At 49.9% G+C, this 15,795-nt stretch overlaps 1 protein-coding gene across 1 annotated transcript; it reads right to left on the reverse strand.

The window, feature by feature from the left end:
- Nucleotides 1–8,081: 8,081 nt before the first annotated feature.
- LOC102049653 (chymotrypsin-C-like) lies at nt 8,082–10,717 on the reverse strand. The gene is made up of 3 exons (XM_055709541.1): nt 10,591–10,717; nt 8,971–9,120; nt 8,082–8,232 (listed from the first exon to the last, which is right to left on the reverse strand). The coding sequence occupies exons 1-3, from the start codon at nt 10,699–10,701 to the stop codon at nt 8,206–8,208; spliced, it is 288 nt and encodes a 95-aa protein (XP_055565516.1). The 5' UTR covers nt 10,702–10,717; the 3' UTR covers nt 8,082–8,205.
- Between the last annotated feature and the right edge of the window lie 5,078 nt (nt 10,718–15,795).

The raw sequence follows: 15,795 nt of genomic DNA on the forward strand, positions 1-15,795 counted from the left end.
GAATGCTACCAAAACCCTGGGAGGTCACACAGGAGAAGCTCTTGGGGCAGCTGGAGATGCACGAGGGGTGCCCCAGAGTCCCTTAATTCACCCAGAGGTGGGTGTCCTTGCAGACAGTCACCCAGTGCCAGCCCCTGCTTTCAAATTTTAAGCTAATGCAGCACATTTTGGCCAGGGGAGAGCCTGGGCTGGCAAAGAGCAGTTTCTCCCAGAGCTGGGACTAGAAGGGACCTTTTTTGGCAAATTGCTTAATTAATTTGAGGGCAAAAATGTGATGCAAGCTCTTGCCTGCACAGCAAGGAGAACATCTCCTGAGGCTCCCGGGGTGTCTCTGGCTGCTCAGCCATGCCATGGCAATGTGCCTGGCACATTAACTTGTGGTGGCATGTGACAATTGTCCTGTTCAAGTTGCTTCCTGCTCCACCAGTGCCACACAATCCCCTCCACCCCTCAAAAAATATTTTAAAAATCAGCGCATGGAGCTGGGGTACAACTGTGTTGTCTCCTGAGGTTTGTGGTGGTGGCTGCCCATCTCTATGGGACAATGGAAAAAGCAACAGTTGTGGCAGCATCCCCATCACCAAGAAGCATTTAGGAGAAATCTTGGGAAACCCCGGAAACCCCTTTCCCTCAAGGGCTACAAACTGTTTCTCAGCACCTTTGGGATCTGGAAGGATGCAGACAAAAAGAAGCATCACCACGATCCTGCACCCCAGGGGAAAAGCAGGGAAAATACATTTGGTCCTGGCAACGGCAGGGAAATAACAAGAGGGTGAGGATGTGAGCCAGGCCATGGTGCAGAGGAAAAGCTGAATAAATCCCCAAAACCTAGGTGGGGAGATGCGCACCTATCCCACGGGCTTGCGTCTGGCGGCGTGGGCGTAAATCATAACCACTGGCGTTGACCTGAAAGCAAGGGATATTGGCCCAGGAATGCCATTGTCTAGTTTTCCATCGGGAATCCATTTTTAAAGGTTGGCATCTGCCCCCAGAGCAAAGCTCAATTAATTAAACAAACTATTCATTACAAATTAGTTGCTGGGCTATAAAAGCAGTGATACTGAAAAAATGCCTGTCGGTGGTGGTTCTGCAGCGCATGGTGGTGCCCGGCCCCAGTTTCCCCACCCAGAAGGATGGGTTTACTTGTGTTAATTTTTTTCTTTTATGGGCTTTATGCCTATAATTCCCTCTCACATTCATTGTTTTCTGATTGGGAGGGGAAAAGCCTCCAGCATACGGCTCCAGCTGCCACACCGGTGGGTTTTCGGCTCATGGTGGTGGCTTTGCACCGTGCCCCTGCAAAGGGCATCGTGGCCAGGGGACCTGCCACCCCCCAGAACAGAACAGAACAGTCCTGAGGTGCCGCATCCCATCAACCAGCCTCTGGAACCGGCATCTCCACAGGGAAGGGGCAGTTTGTCCCAGCTTCTTTGTGCCTGGAGGAGTTCATGTGTGCGCTGAAGGGCGAGGCAGAAGCCCTGGAGGAGTTTCCCTGGCTGGTTGGGGACTGTCCCTCTGCAAGGCGATGCTGTGGAAGCCATGGCCCCTCCGCTTGCACAGGGCTGCCTCTGAAAAGGGATGAAGCCAGGTGCCACCCTGCGTTTGCTCCCTGCCCTCGGCAGGGCTGAGGCCAGCCGACCTGCCACACGCACCGGGACGGACGTGACACAGCGCTGGGACACACGCAGTGCTCCTTCCCATCCCCGGGAATCGGGGATTCATTGACCCCCATTAAACCCATCTGTGCACTCCCCACCTCGCTCAGGGCTTCGTCGTCCCCTCCATTTCCATTTTCATTTTTTCCTCCACCCCGCCACCCCGTACGCCTTGCTTGTAACACCCAGCGGCACAGGATTACTCATCGCCTGCTTTCGTTTCATTTTTAGGTGCCGCCATGCACTGAAGCGTGCGCGTAGCCACCAGACTAGAAAGCACTTCTCTCCGGGTGGCGGAGCAGCCTCCGGAAAAGGGATGAGTCAGTCGATGACCCAGGGCTGGCGGGGACAGGGACGGGCTGCGACGCCAGGCGAGGCTCCTGCAGACCTGGCACCACACGGGAATGAGACACCCGAGGAATTTTCTCGGCAGGAACAGCTATAAAATGATGGGTAGGATGGACTTTATCTCCAGCACGGAAAAAAAAATCAAAAAAACCCCAACAACAAAAAACCCAACCAAAACAGCCCAGGAGCTCCGAGACAAGGCAAGGGCAGGGGTGCTGGCTCTGCGGCAGCAGGGGCATTTCCATAGGGGCAGATCCTGCATCCCAAGGGCTTGTGTCTGCTTTGGAGGCAGGAGCACTGGGAAAAAATACCATTTCTCATTGCTGGTCTGGCTGATAGAAGAAAAAGACAGGTTTGCACCGCATGGCCAAGCAGCATGGCACTGCAGGGGGTAAGGCTGCCCCTTCTGCGAAGGCAATAAAAGCATCCCAGGTGATGCCTCTGCATCCCTGCTGGCTTTGAGACCTTTGTCACTGTAACCGGCACTTTCCCCACCCATGCACGTGTGTTTTGCACAGAACTGGGCAGAAGTCTGCATGCAGGTGTTGAGGTTTTAATTCAGACCTAGAGATCTGCATGACTTTCCTGTAAAAAGGCACGGCAGGATTGGCTTTTGTTGGCACATGGCCCATTTGGGTTTTAATCTATCAATGATACGGGATGAGGGAAAAAACAAAAAATCAACTGTTAGTCCTTAATGCTGTTCAGCATCACAGAAATCCTCATTGCACCGTAAGGAAATGTCCTCTCCAGCCAATCAGCCCAAGCTTTACACCAAAATAAAAGCAGTTTGATTTCTGCACTGTGTGAGGGTCCTCCGTGGTCATCACCTCTGGAGGAGCTGTGAGTCCTCAGCATCGGGGGAAGTGGGTGATGCTAAATGAGCTGGATAAACGTAAGCATTCTGGCTTCAGTGTTTTCCCTGCATAAACGAGCAAAAATTCCTGTTTTGCCAGAGCTCTGGCTGAAGTGAGACTTTAGGTAAGCAGCTAACAGAAAGAACTAAGTTTTCTCCTTCACAGCTATGACCGTGAGGAGTTTTCAGTGCTGCTTAGCCCACGTTTCCATCAGCTTGTTTTATACCTCTCAGCCCGCTGCTGCGTGAACGGCACCATTGCCATCTACTGGGCAGCTGCCCTCTTCTCCCAGCCTCCCAGCTAGCCAAATTGCTCTTGGGCTACGCTTGGCCTCCTCTGTGGGATCAGAGACACGATGTACCTCCTTGAGATATCATATTAAAAAAAAAAAAAAAAAAATAAGGTTTAAATCACCTGCTCGGGTCTGGAGGAGGGGGTATGTCCTGTGGCTTGGCTGTGTTTCCACGCCCAGCCCGGCACACACATCCACAGCTGGGGGAAACCATCTCCAAAAAAGTGAATGCTCAAAAAAACCCCCATGGATGCACCTACATTTTGGCCAGGAAAGCTGAATAAGGGACCAAAATGCCTGCGGCTGGGCATGCCCTAACTCCTTCACATCGGTAGGTGCATGACACCCACCAAAGGGGGAATATCTGCAGCTGAAATATTTTTGCATGACCATGAAGGCTGCGAAGACTCAGATCCCTCCAGCTGGGGAAGCTGAAAGACTCGAGACGGCCTGAGGACTCAGTTCCCTGGGGACTGCATGAGCCACACACCAGGGTAAAACATTACAGAAGAACCCTGCCACCAGGATGAATAAAATGAAAAAGATGTCCCTCCAAAGTAAACCTGCTCTACTGGATTACACTTGTAAATAAATACTTGTCTACTACTTCGGATTAAATAGAGATGAGAACCTAACGGTGCTTAAGTGCTTTTCATAGTCAAAGCATCCCAAAGTGCTTGCTGGTGGTGAGGGCTGGATAGCTGCCAGGAGGCAAGGTGCTGGTTGTAGTCATACTCCCAAAGACCCATCATTTTTGCCTGCAAGTGAGCAAGGGAACAAGTGGGTGTAGGAGTGGCACAATTTCAAGTAGAGGTTTTTTTGGAGTTATTCTGATAAAGGATAGCGTCTCCAGGGTAGGATTTGGTTGAGGAGATATCTATAACCAGAACATCTCTATTCAGCTGTGGTGTGGTTGAGGGCCCCATGCTTATCCCTCTGTGTGACTTTAGAGCTGCCCGGCTCTGTTGTGTATTGGGCCAGCTGAGATGCTCAAGAGTATGAAGACATCCTCATGGGGCCACGGTGGAGATGACAAGGGACCTCAGGATTGCTGTGCCCCTTTGACACCAAAGGATGAGGTGGGATGTCCTCAGACTTCCCTAATGGCACTGACCACTGTGTTTGATCCCTGCACCCCCAAGCTGTGCTTCACAGCATCTACACCCTTACCTCCCCAAGTAGCTCAAGGTGGTGTAGTCAGTCCTACGCCTCAGCAAAGCACCCTACATCTGGTGGGACCAGCCCCAGCAGATGTCTCCTGTTGCCATGGCTGTCTCCTTTTCCTGCTCCCCATAAAGACGTGGGGAGCATCAGCTTTCGAAAATCTAGTTCATTCCCTGGTTGAGCTGCATCCTCATCACCTGGCTTTGGAGAAAAGGATGGGGACATTACATATGAGCATTATAGTACTGTGCCCAGCCAGGTTTTCCCAATACCATCGGATATTACATTGCTGTGACACTTAGTATCTTCACACGGTAAAACCTGTGCGAGGCCTTGCATTTTCCACCGGCTTCCCAACGTGTGCTCCTGGGATCACAGCTTTGCCTGGCAGCACTGGGGAACAAGTAGCTCTAGCAAGGCTCTTGGCTAGTGAAAGGTAAATGAGGCACAGGAGAAGCACATGCACCGTGTGTGGTGCTGCCAGGCTATCTCTTCCCTCTTACCCTACGCAATAAATCACGGCTGAGCAGCACAAGCTGTTCCTGTCATCAAAACGCAGAAAGAAACACTCCTCTTGGCACCAGGGATGTGATAATGACCCTGAATTAGAGCTGGATGCCTCCAGCACCTGATTCTCCTGCTCCTGTGAGTGCAGGCTGTTTCTCTCCCCTGCTGCTGCAGGACCAGGTCCAGGTCTTGTTCACGTGGAGGAGGGTTTTAAAGCAGCAATGTCCAGCCTGGCTTTCGGAACAGCTTGTGACAAGATGTTTCAAGCACCTGATGACCACGGCTGCCCCGTGGAGACCAGGGACAGTTGCACGGTTGTGGGCAGAAGCAAGGACAGCCCATCACTGCTGTCACTTCAGAGGATGAGGAGGGGATAGGGGATGGCTGTGGGGTTTTGGGCTGTGGCAAGGCACATGTACACTCATTAAATGGCTGATACAGGCTGGGGAGGGCTTTTGGGCCAGGGAGCAGCAACATCCCCCAGGGATCCCAGCTCTGCTCAGCCCAGGCCAGGGATAGAGGCAATGAGAATTTGGGCCCCTGTGTGACATCCCCAAACCTCCCCATGGTCCATGCACTGAACACACCGAGTTGGACCCCCAACTCAGGCATCAGGCACTGCAAAGGCAGTCTAAGACTTCTCAGCATCTGAACGATTTTTGGAAGTGGTTTGAGGTGCTCCCTTTAAAAATCCCATTTCCCAAAGCCTTTGATCTGTGTCTTTTTAATTCTTTCTGAAACTCAAAGGGAAAAGCTTGAATATAGTCAGGGCAAGATCTCAGATGCCAGTGTGCTCCTGTCACTTGGCTGCTAAGTGTCTTACAAGGGACATTGCTAACAGACACGGGCTCTTTCAGAAGTCAAATATTTGAACTGGGTATAGCAGCAGCCATCACACGTGCTGCCTTAAAAGGAGCAGGAATGATTCAGTAATATTATGGGGCAGGAAAGCTGAGATTCAGGGCTTTTTTAACTTGTCAGAAGAGGAGAATTGCCAAAATACTGAGGACCCAGGACATGCTGCCAAGTGCAGCCCAATAAAGCAGTGAGCCAAAAATGCAGCTGGGACTCTGCTCCTTCACAAGCCTCACAGAAAGCGCTGCTGGTTTCGTTTGCCCTTGCCGTAATAAGGAAGATTTATCTGTTTGCAAATCGGACCTGTGGGTAACGGCAGCGAAAAGCAGCTCCTGGGTGTCACTGCTTATCGGTGTGTCCGCACGCAAACGCGAAGGACAGTGCAAGGCTGTGTACATGCCATTTTATCATTGCAGCCTACAAAACTCCTTTATCAGTCGGTGATAACCCTATCGGGTATTCCTCCGGTTTGCCAATGCCCTCTAGTGGCTTTGGGAGAGAAGGAATGTGCATTTCCCCCCCACCCACCCACCCCAAAAAAAATAATTTGCAAAAAATACTGTATGCCCTAGGTTTGTGCAGGCTTTGGGAGAGATGGGACATGGGTAGTTTAAAATGGAAAAAGAGCTAAATCAAAATCCTCCTTTCGTAAATGCTCATCTCATACACAGCAAAGGGATGAGAGGGAAGGTCGTGGGATTCCCCGTGTATTCCTAGGGGATGTTTTTGTAGCTCATCACAGGACTAATCTTGCTTTATTGTGCACATATATGTCTCTCTCCCTCCTTGCCACCCTTTACCGACCCTGCTGTGGGTAATAAGAGCGTGGCTTTTATTTCAGAACGTTACACGCTGCAGAAGAAGGAAACTGCAAACAAAAAATTCAAGCCCTCAGCCAACTGTCCTGCTAGGAATCTATTTCACGGCCCTCCAAGCCATAGAATGCTATGAAGCCCAGTTTGCCCAGCTGGCTGGAGCATGTGCCCCTGCATGCCTAACAGCGCAGGGGATTGTTTTACATGGAATTTATTGCTTCCTCGCTAGAAAAACACCCTCCAGAAACGCTCTTTTTTAATGCACTTAGTCTTAGAAAATGAATTGAAAAAGTAACTGTCCTGCACAGGGTGAATTTAAGAAGAAGTTAGATGAATTGTGCTTTCTGTGGGTTGAGTTTGCCAGTACACTTGAGGCAGATGCCTTCTGTATGAGCAGCACTGTGCTGAAGCTGTTTAGGAACATAAAGAGAACCCAGTTCTGTAAGCAAAACCACTGCTGGGTGCTATTAGAATAGAATAAATTTAGAATAGAATAAATTAGACTAGACTAGACTAGAATAAATTTGAAGAGGAGAGGAGAGGAGAGGAGAGGAGAGGAGAGGAGAGGAGAGGAGAGGAGAGGAGAGGAGAGGAGAGGAGAGGAGAGGAGAGGAGAGGAGAGGAGAATAGTTTGAAGGGACCTACAATGATCATCTAGTCCAACTACCTGACCACTTCAGGGCTACCCAAAAATTAAAGTATGTTAAGGGCATTTTCCAAATGCCTCTTAAACACTGACAGGTTTGGGGCATCAACCGCCTCTCCAGGAAGCCTGTTCCAGTGTCTGACCACCCTCTTGGTAATGAAATGCTTCCTAATGTCCAGTCTGAACCTCCCCTGGTGCAGCTTTGAACCATTCCCGTGTGTCCTGTCCCTGGATCCCAGGGAGAAGAGCTTAGCACCTCCATCTCCACTTCTCCTTACTCCAAAGGAGACAGGTCCTTAGCCACTCCTTGTAGGACATGCCCTCCAGCCCTTTCACCAGCTTTGTTGCCCTCCTCTGGACATATCAAGGACCTGAGCATCCTTCTTAAGCAGTGGGGCCCAGAGGAGCACATGGCGCTCAGTGTGCACACAGCGGGATAACCACCTCTTTCGACCGGCTGGTTCTGCTGGGTTTGATACACCCCAGGGTGCAGGTTGTCCTGCCTTCCCCGGCACACCGCTGGCTCCTGCTGAACCTGCTGCCGGCCAGCACCCCCAGATCCCTCTCTGTAGAGCTGCTTTCCAGCCACTCCCAGTTTTCACTTGTGCCTTTCACACCACTGCTCTGCTCCCACCGACCTGCAAGCACCGAGCTGACCACCTTCGCTGTTGGTGGAGTTATCCTTAAGGAATCCCTCAGCAAGAAAACTCCATCATGGTAGTTTTCTGCAGGGTGGTTTTGGTGCCAAAATGACAGCCCTGAGGAGCTATGTTCGCTGCCCACAGCCCAACCATGAGCCAAGGACACCATCATCGGCTTATATTGTCACGACAGGCTGTGGCATTTGCTGGAGCCTCCTGCCCTGCTGACCAGGTCTGAGCCGGTGCCGAAGGCTGAGCACACACAGCAACAGGCCACTGGCTGCAATCACCAACACTTTATTGCACTCTTAGCCAGACCTGGCTATTCATACCCCGAAGAGGTATAGAAGGGATGAGCAGAGGGTTAATGAGCAGACATACTTCGTTCTAGCTCTTCTCATATTCATGCACCAGTTGGTCCTTCTCTAGAAACCCCCGTTACTCTTTATAGTCTGGAAAACAAACAAGAGGTGGGTTCAGTAGAGCCAGAATAATGCAAGTCTCCATCCCATGTAAGTGCTCTGCAGAAGGGCTTCTTCCCAGCCGGGCCAGGGGACTGCTCTAACAGCCTTTTCCCACCCAGAAAGGTTTATGGGCCATAGTAGCCTCCCTCTTCCTTGCATTGTGACTTAAAATACCTCTCCCCACCTTTCTTTCCAACTGGTGCCACAGTTTACAGTGGCATTTCCACAAAACCATCCCCTGTGCCTGGGAAACAGCTGCTCCTGGTGCCAGACATTGTATCTGGGAGCAAAGAGCTCGTTGCTGGTTCCCAAATGTAAAGCTGAGAGTGCACAGCGTGGCTCTGCAGGACTTGCACTTGTAGAGATGCTTTGTGTTTGCTGCATTTCCCATTCACCGGCCAGCTAATTCCTTCAGTGGTTTCCTGCAGTAAGGTTTTCTCTGGGTGAACAGCAATGATAATTTTTTGGACACAGAGCCCAGCTCCCACCTGGCTTGAATTTTGTCTGTGGTCCTCAGCAGAGCATTTGAGCTTCAAGGCAGCAGCTCCTTCCTTACAGTTGTTTGACTACACCAAAAGTAGCACCAAATATCCTGGTTTTCGACCTCCCCAGATCTCCCAGCTCAGCCTCTGATGGTCTAATAAACGAAAGACTCCGATCCCTCTGGCACTCCCTTGCCTTGATGGGAGATGCATCAAGTTACCTCACAGGCATTAAGCAACTTACGCTGTGGATCCAGTCCACGTAGGCTGACACACGTGTGAAGACTGTTGGCTTCTTGTAGGTGTTACAGTAAGGAACTAGCCCAAAGCTGACAACCCCATGGACTTGCCAGTGATTGTCTTTGAAGCAGCTGAGAGGGCCCCCGGAGTCCCCCTGATCAGAGGATGGAGAGGAACATACTAAGTCAAATTATCTAAGCAATTGAGGAATGACTGGATAGGATTAAGGAGCACTAATTAGTTAAAGCACTGTCCTGAACATGAAAATAAAAATTTGTGCTGCTTTCTTTTGCAAAGGGCTGACTGTTCCCCAGCAGCATGGGAGCAGAGACCACGCAGCACCTTCCAGGATGCTGCAAAGGTCAGACCCACCATTTGTACTCTCAGTTTACATGCCTGTACACACACACTTATACACACATACACCACCAACCCCCACCCCCACCCCAGGAAGGACTGAAACCCTAATTTTCTACCACCATTTTAAATATAGCAAGTGTAAGCAAATGGTCCTGGGCACGTTGCATCACATGCAGTCCTTCCCAGCAAGGGCCACCTGCACAGCACCTCTGTTAAACTATCAGTGCACTCTCCAGCTACAGGCAGGAGGGAAATGCTGCTCTGTTTGTTCTTGCAAACAAGCATATTCAAAGGGTCCCGGGAAGTTAAGGTGGTAAAAAAGAAAGCAACTTGAATTAAAATATATGAGAAGATAAAGGCCCTCGCTGGGCTCAGAACCAGGTTTGTATAACAAGGTTCTGCCATAACTAAACCACACCAAACCCTACACTATGTATCTATAGACCTGTAATTATACTATACCTATAATTGCACCACATATAATTGTATAATCTGTTTTATTTCTATACATTTCTGTATTATAATCATATATTTACATAATCAATTATGTTATGTACTTGTCCATTACTTTTTAAGGGCTCTGGTTGGTTTCTTTCACCAGAAGCCACCCCTGTAGCAAAGGGAATACAGGCAGAGATAGCAGGTATACCCTGCCTCCACCTGGCAAACCTCCTTGCCTTGATACTGGGGCCACCTGGAGCCCCTGGGATAAAGGGGACCTCACAGCATCTTCCTTTTCCACCTAACCTGGGCCAGACGGTGCAGCTGGGGGTAGCCACAACTTGCAGCAACATCAGCTGTGCATGTAAGCAGAGTGGCTGGGGTGCAGAAAGGTGACAAGCAGGGGGGAGCACTGCAACATGACCACAGCGTTGTCATGAGGAGTGGCAAGACTTCTCCACAGCTTCACTCTTTGGGTAAGAGCAGAGGGGACTGCCAAAGCCTCAACCTAGTCCCCAGGACCTGGTCAATGGGACACGCTGCTGGAATAAAGGGCAAATCTCCCCTCCAAAATCAGAGGGGAGAGATGCAGCCTGAGGGTTTGGAGGTTTTCTCTCTGCTGGCTGCTCTGTAGGGAGGTGGAGGAATGCGAAGCAGTCTGGTCTAGAAGACATTCAGCAGAAAGCAGCAAAGGGGCCAGGATTTGCAGGAGAGCTTTTGCCGGTGGAGAAATGGCAAACCCAGGTCCCAACTGCAGGAACAGCAAGGTCAGATAGGAAGGAAAGAGGGGAGCCTAAAAATCCCCTGATACAACAGATCTTACACTGCATCCAGACTTCACGCCGTCTCCACCTGCACAGATCATAGTGACTTTTACTTGAGATCCCCACCAGTCATCCTGGGAACAGATCTGACGGTCCACCACCGGCATCATCACCTCCTGCAGTCTGTCTGCGCTGTCACCATTCGCTAGCACAGAAAGGGTAAGATTTGGGTCCAGGAGCTCCAGCAGCTGAGGAGGGAAGCCCGCACCCTGCCTCGTGCAGCCTCACCTGCGTGGTCGTCCCTCTGAAACCAGGAGGGATGCTCAGCGCTCCTCCTTCCCTTACTTACCGCTAACCAAGCCCCATCCAGTAAGGTAGCAGGGATAGTCATTGGGCAACGTTTCTCCTTCAGGCGGCAGCAGTGCCAGCTCAACGAACCCATTGTCATAGGCAGAAGACTCGAGGTGCAGCAGGGCAATGTCATAGCTGAAACGGGGTACAGGTAAAAGACTCTTCACTGAAAATCCTGCTTTAGCCACAGACCAGACGTCCTCACTCACATTTCGTCACAGGTCTCTAGTCTGTGGCATGATGATAGACAAGCACCTTGCAAACATCACTGAATAATCCTTATAGCTACCACAAAACCATGAGATTTTTGTTATCGATTGAGAGAGAAGAGGCCACGGTACAGACCGATAAAGGGCTAACACCCCCCAGAAACCTCCCACTCCTTCGGAGGCACCAAATCCCAGAGTGAATTGCAGCGGACCCTGGGCAGACAGGCATGCCTCTGAGGGGGAATTTAGAGCAGTTCCTTGGCATTTCCTTGATGGCTTCCCTCCATCAGATGCACACAGTGGTGTGACTGCTGGCAAGCCCTCGAATCTGCTGTACATCCTTGATCCATCCGTGAGGCCAATCTTTCCCCCATCTTGGGACAAAACAGGACTGAGGTCACCCACACAGATGTAACACCTCCAAGAGAAGAGGTCATTTGGGTCCTAAGTACCATTCAACCATCTGACAATATCCAAAATAATTACCCATTGGCAATGTTATTGGGATTCCAGCCTTCATGAATGAAGGCTCTTTCCACACCAATGTAGTACTCAGTGCCATCCTCCTCCACGAGACTGTGCTCACCCAGAGCCACTCGGTAGCTTGAGCCTTCTGGCCTGAAAATGAATCACAGAATAATCAATGTAAAAACTACTCCCCACCGCTAGCTTGGCAGTGTAATTCCTGCGCCACTGACACCTTCCACCAATGTAATCATCTCTAAAGCACCTTCCACCGGAGGATTTTCCATGGGCTGTAGCTAAACGGGCTTAGGAATTAGGCAAATGCCGCCTGCAGTTTGCTGGCAAAGCAAGTGAAGGTGCAGCATCAGCTACTACAGTGCAGAGATTAGCCTTGAAGGAGAATGTTCATTTTTCATCATCGCATGCCTGAACCGGAGTGTGAAGGATCAGCTTGTTACACTTCATTGTAAGTACATTCACTAAAGGCATGAGTAATTAAAGAGGCGTGTTTGCTTATCGGTGTCGCGCTGTACCATCTGGGCGGTGCGTGTTAGATATGCTGCAGAGCAAACTGTACAACACGGACCGTCAGCTGGGGACATGCCTTTTGTTCGGTCTTGCCATCTCTGTGCAGGTTTCTCAGGGTGCAAACCCATCCGAAATGCTCACATTCATGCAAATGCACCTCCTCTTATGCAAATCAGCAATCAGCTTGATTTCCACTCCCAGGAAACCAGCAAACAACATGTAAAACCAAGGCTAAAGCAAACACGAGTTTTCCAGTTCCCTTGATGAAGCGTGCAGCGAGATGTCCAACAGCACAAGGAACATCACCAGCAGGCAGTTCAGAGGATGAGGAGGGTCTGGCTCCCATCTGCAGCAAGAATGAGGGGCTGAACAGGAGTTTTAATGCTTTTTATCCTACTCACATGCTGAGGCAATGGGCTGCAGTCATCACCCAGTTGCTGCTGATAAGGGTTCCACCACAAATGTGTGAGTAGTACCCCGGGTAGTCAGGATAGGCAATCTGAAGTGATACCTGGATCAAACGACAACACGTGTTACACCCAAGCGATGCCATGCCTCTCTGGAGATGGGGTGTGTGGCTTGGGACAGCGCAAGCTGTCATTTTCTCACTGTTTTTTTCAAGTCTAATGCTTTTTTCAAGCATAAGACACCAACATTACCTGCCACTTCCAGATGTTTCGCGGGGCCTCATGGCCTCCGATTACTCTCCCATCCTTCTGTTCATCCCTCAGGGGACTTCCAGAGATTGCCCCTAACCACACAGACAAAAGGAGTGCAGTTTGTCATGTGGATTCCCAAAGAGCATCAGCCATCCCAGGTTACCACCAGCCACAAACCGGTGCGGCACAGGACCAGGACCGCCAGCTAAGCCAGCCTGGCAGATCAAGCGCTTTGAGACTGGAATGTGGTGACACTGTGATCCCTCTCCAGCCCAGAGGCTGTCTTTAAAGCCTCCACGGTTGAAAAATGCCATCAACAGGCTTCAAGACACAAAGCTCTCCCACAGACTGACTTGTTTCCCATAGCCCCTACCACCCCACCCTAACAGCCAGGTGGCTGGGCACCCACCTAAATCCCCTTTCTTTCAGGGTGTAGGCTTCCCCTCCCTCCGAGAACTACCAGATCTTTCTCATGGAGATCTTGTTCCCGCAATAGAGAAAACTCCTTCCAGCCAAAATAATTATGTCCACATTAGGTTTTGCACTAGCCCAGTAAGTGCAGAGAAAAAAATGATCTGCTCTAATCTGCAGCAGTTAGAGGCCGAGAGGTTCACCCTTTCCCAGCTCAGATATTTTAATTGCAACTTACCCAGGCAGCTAAGAACAACCAGAAAATGAAGCATGTCTAATGAAGTGGTAGTATTTTTTTTTTCCCAAGAAAAAGTCTTTTTATACTAAAATATCTGATAAGAAGCTGTGTCTAAATTCGTGATTCATACAAGTTATCTATACTCATAACTCATTAAACTGATAAAAAATGTTCAATGTGTTGGAAAAGAGGGGGAGCAGCAAACTGTTCAAGGTAGAGCCCAAGGTTACACAAACACCCCCACACTGCAGAGTTCCCACTGGGCTATGAAGCAGAAAAAAAACCTTATAAATTTGGAGCACTCTCAGACTGAATCCAAACCAAGGCAGTGCAAACCCAGGCTCAAGAAGCTGACACTTCAGACCAGCAATTGTTGATGCACGTGTTGCATTCCCTTGTAAGAAATCCACCTGTCAGCCCAGCTGCCTGCCATGCCACACAACATGGACTGATCTTTGCAAATGAGATAAAAAGAGCAATAGCAAACAGGGGGAAGTGTAGCACTAAAAGTGGTTCAGCCTTGGCTGGATGTGTTAATCTGACCTTAGCTGGAGATGCTGATCCATTTTTAGGATACTTTTCTGCTCCCTCCTCCCTGCTGAATGAGTGTTCCCCTGCCTGCCCCAAAATGCTGGCTCTCAGTGACAGGAGGGGACGTAGGAGCTGGGCTATGGGCAAGGGGGATGCTGCAGCTGGAAGAAACCTGGGCTATCTCTGAGGAATGGGAAAGGTCCTGTAATCACAGAATGGTTGAGGTTGGAGGTCTGGAGGACATCTGGTCCAGCCCCTGTGCTCAGGCAGAGCCAGTAAGAGCTGGTTGCCCAGGACCATGTCCAGACAGCTTAAGAGTATCTCCAAGGATAGACACCCCACAGCCTCCCTGGACGACCTGCACCAGTGCACGGTCATCCTCACAGTAGAAAAGTGTTTCCTGATGTCCAGAGGGAACCATCTGGGTTTTAGTTTGTGCCCCTGGCCACTGGTCCTGTCGTTGGGCAATCCTGATAAGTGCTTGAATCTGCATCCTCCCTTCAGGTATTTATGCACATTGATGAGATCCTCCCTGACCTCTCCCTTCTCTCTCAGGCTTTCCTCATGGCAGGCATGATCAGTCCCTTCATCATCTTTGTGTCTCTCTGCTGGACTTTCTCCAGTATGTCCATGTCTTGTACTGGGGAACCCAGAACTCCAGTGTTGATTTCTCCAGTACTGAGTAGAGGGAAATGGTCACATCCCTCGACCTGCTGGCCATGCTTTGCCTAATGCAGCCCAGGCAACTATTCTTTGTAACAAGGGCACACTGCTGGCCCATGTCTGACTTGGTGTCTACCAGGACCCCTAGGTCCTTTTCTGCCAGGATGCCTTCCAGCAGCTTGGGACAGGCAGCAGGTAGGGGAGGGACCAGGAGATATTACCAGGACCTGCATCCCATCGTTGACCGTGGCCTTGATGTAGAACTTCAGAAGAAAATGTAGAGGCCTTTCTAATGGATAACTTTCTTCTGGGGTGAAGTATGTTTTCCTTTTTTAAAGCCCCATTAACTGCAGTCCCTTAACCATTTTACACTTGTGGAGCATCATTATTTATATCCCTTTAACGGTTTAAGGCATCTATCCATATATAAGCATAGCAGATGCATAAGTTCTTCAGTTAAATGTAAAATGCAGCCCTGCTTTAGATGTCCAGTGAGGAAGAAAACCAGAAATGCCCATAGCTGGTGGAAACTTGGAGACTTGTTTCCACAATCAGGGGAAATCCCCTTAGGAGACACAGGCCATCAACAGGAGGGAAGCAAAGCTCGCCTTGAACGTCAACTGCAGCCAGTGACCAGGTGTCAAGTAGAAAAGGAAGAGTTAAGGAAACGAACTGGAGAAGACAGCAAGGGTCATCCAATCCTCAAGCCCATCATCCCCAAGCCAGAGCCATTCCAAGGTTTCTCACAAGTGTAGGCAAAAGTGAATTTCTGTGCTCCAGGTCTTTACTGGTAAACAAAATGGGACATCTTTCACACCACAAAGCCAACTCACGTGGCCTTCTTTGTGTCCACATGGCCAAACTCTTTTATGCTCTAGACCAGAGAGGTCTCACCCATGCTCTCGCCCAAACTAGCTTTCCAAACCATGCATAAAGCTGCGATGGGGAGCATGGAGTGGTACAAACCAGTCTTAGGGTAGACGGTGCTGACATCTAACTGTACAGAAAAAGCAGGACAATGTCTGGGTTGGTCCTCTGGCATCCTTTAGTTAACTGCTGCTCTAGCATTTCTCAGTTAATTAGTGATCTAGTACTGCTCAGTTAATTAGAATATAGCTTTTTGGTCCTTGTTCTCAGAGCATCCACATTAAATATTTGATGACAGCAGCATTTTCTGGATGAGTAGACTGTTTTAGGAGTGATGGGAAG

The sequence above is a fragment of the Falco cherrug genome, chromosome 4, assembly GCF_023634085.1.
Source record: "Falco cherrug isolate bFalChe1 chromosome 4, bFalChe1.pri, whole genome shotgun sequence".
NCBI lineage: Eukaryota > Metazoa > Chordata > Aves > Falconiformes > Falconidae > Falco > Falco cherrug.

What these genes read in the sequence shown, in the direction of transcription:
- LOC102049653 (XM_055709541.1), bottom strand. Translation starts at nt 10,701, where the DNA reads ATGATGCCGGTGGTGGACCGTCAGATCTGTTCCCAGGATGACTGGTGG. An exon ending in GCGTGAAGTCTGGATGCAGT is followed by an intron (nt 9,121 to 10,590) that starts GTAAGATCTGTT and finishes TCCTCTGATCAG; the next exon opens with GGGGACTCCGGGGGCCCTCT. An exon ending in ACGTGGACTGGATCCACAGC is followed by an intron (nt 8,233 to 8,970) that starts GTAAGTTGCTTA and finishes TTTGTTTTCCAG; the next exon opens with ACTATAAAGAGTAACGGGGG.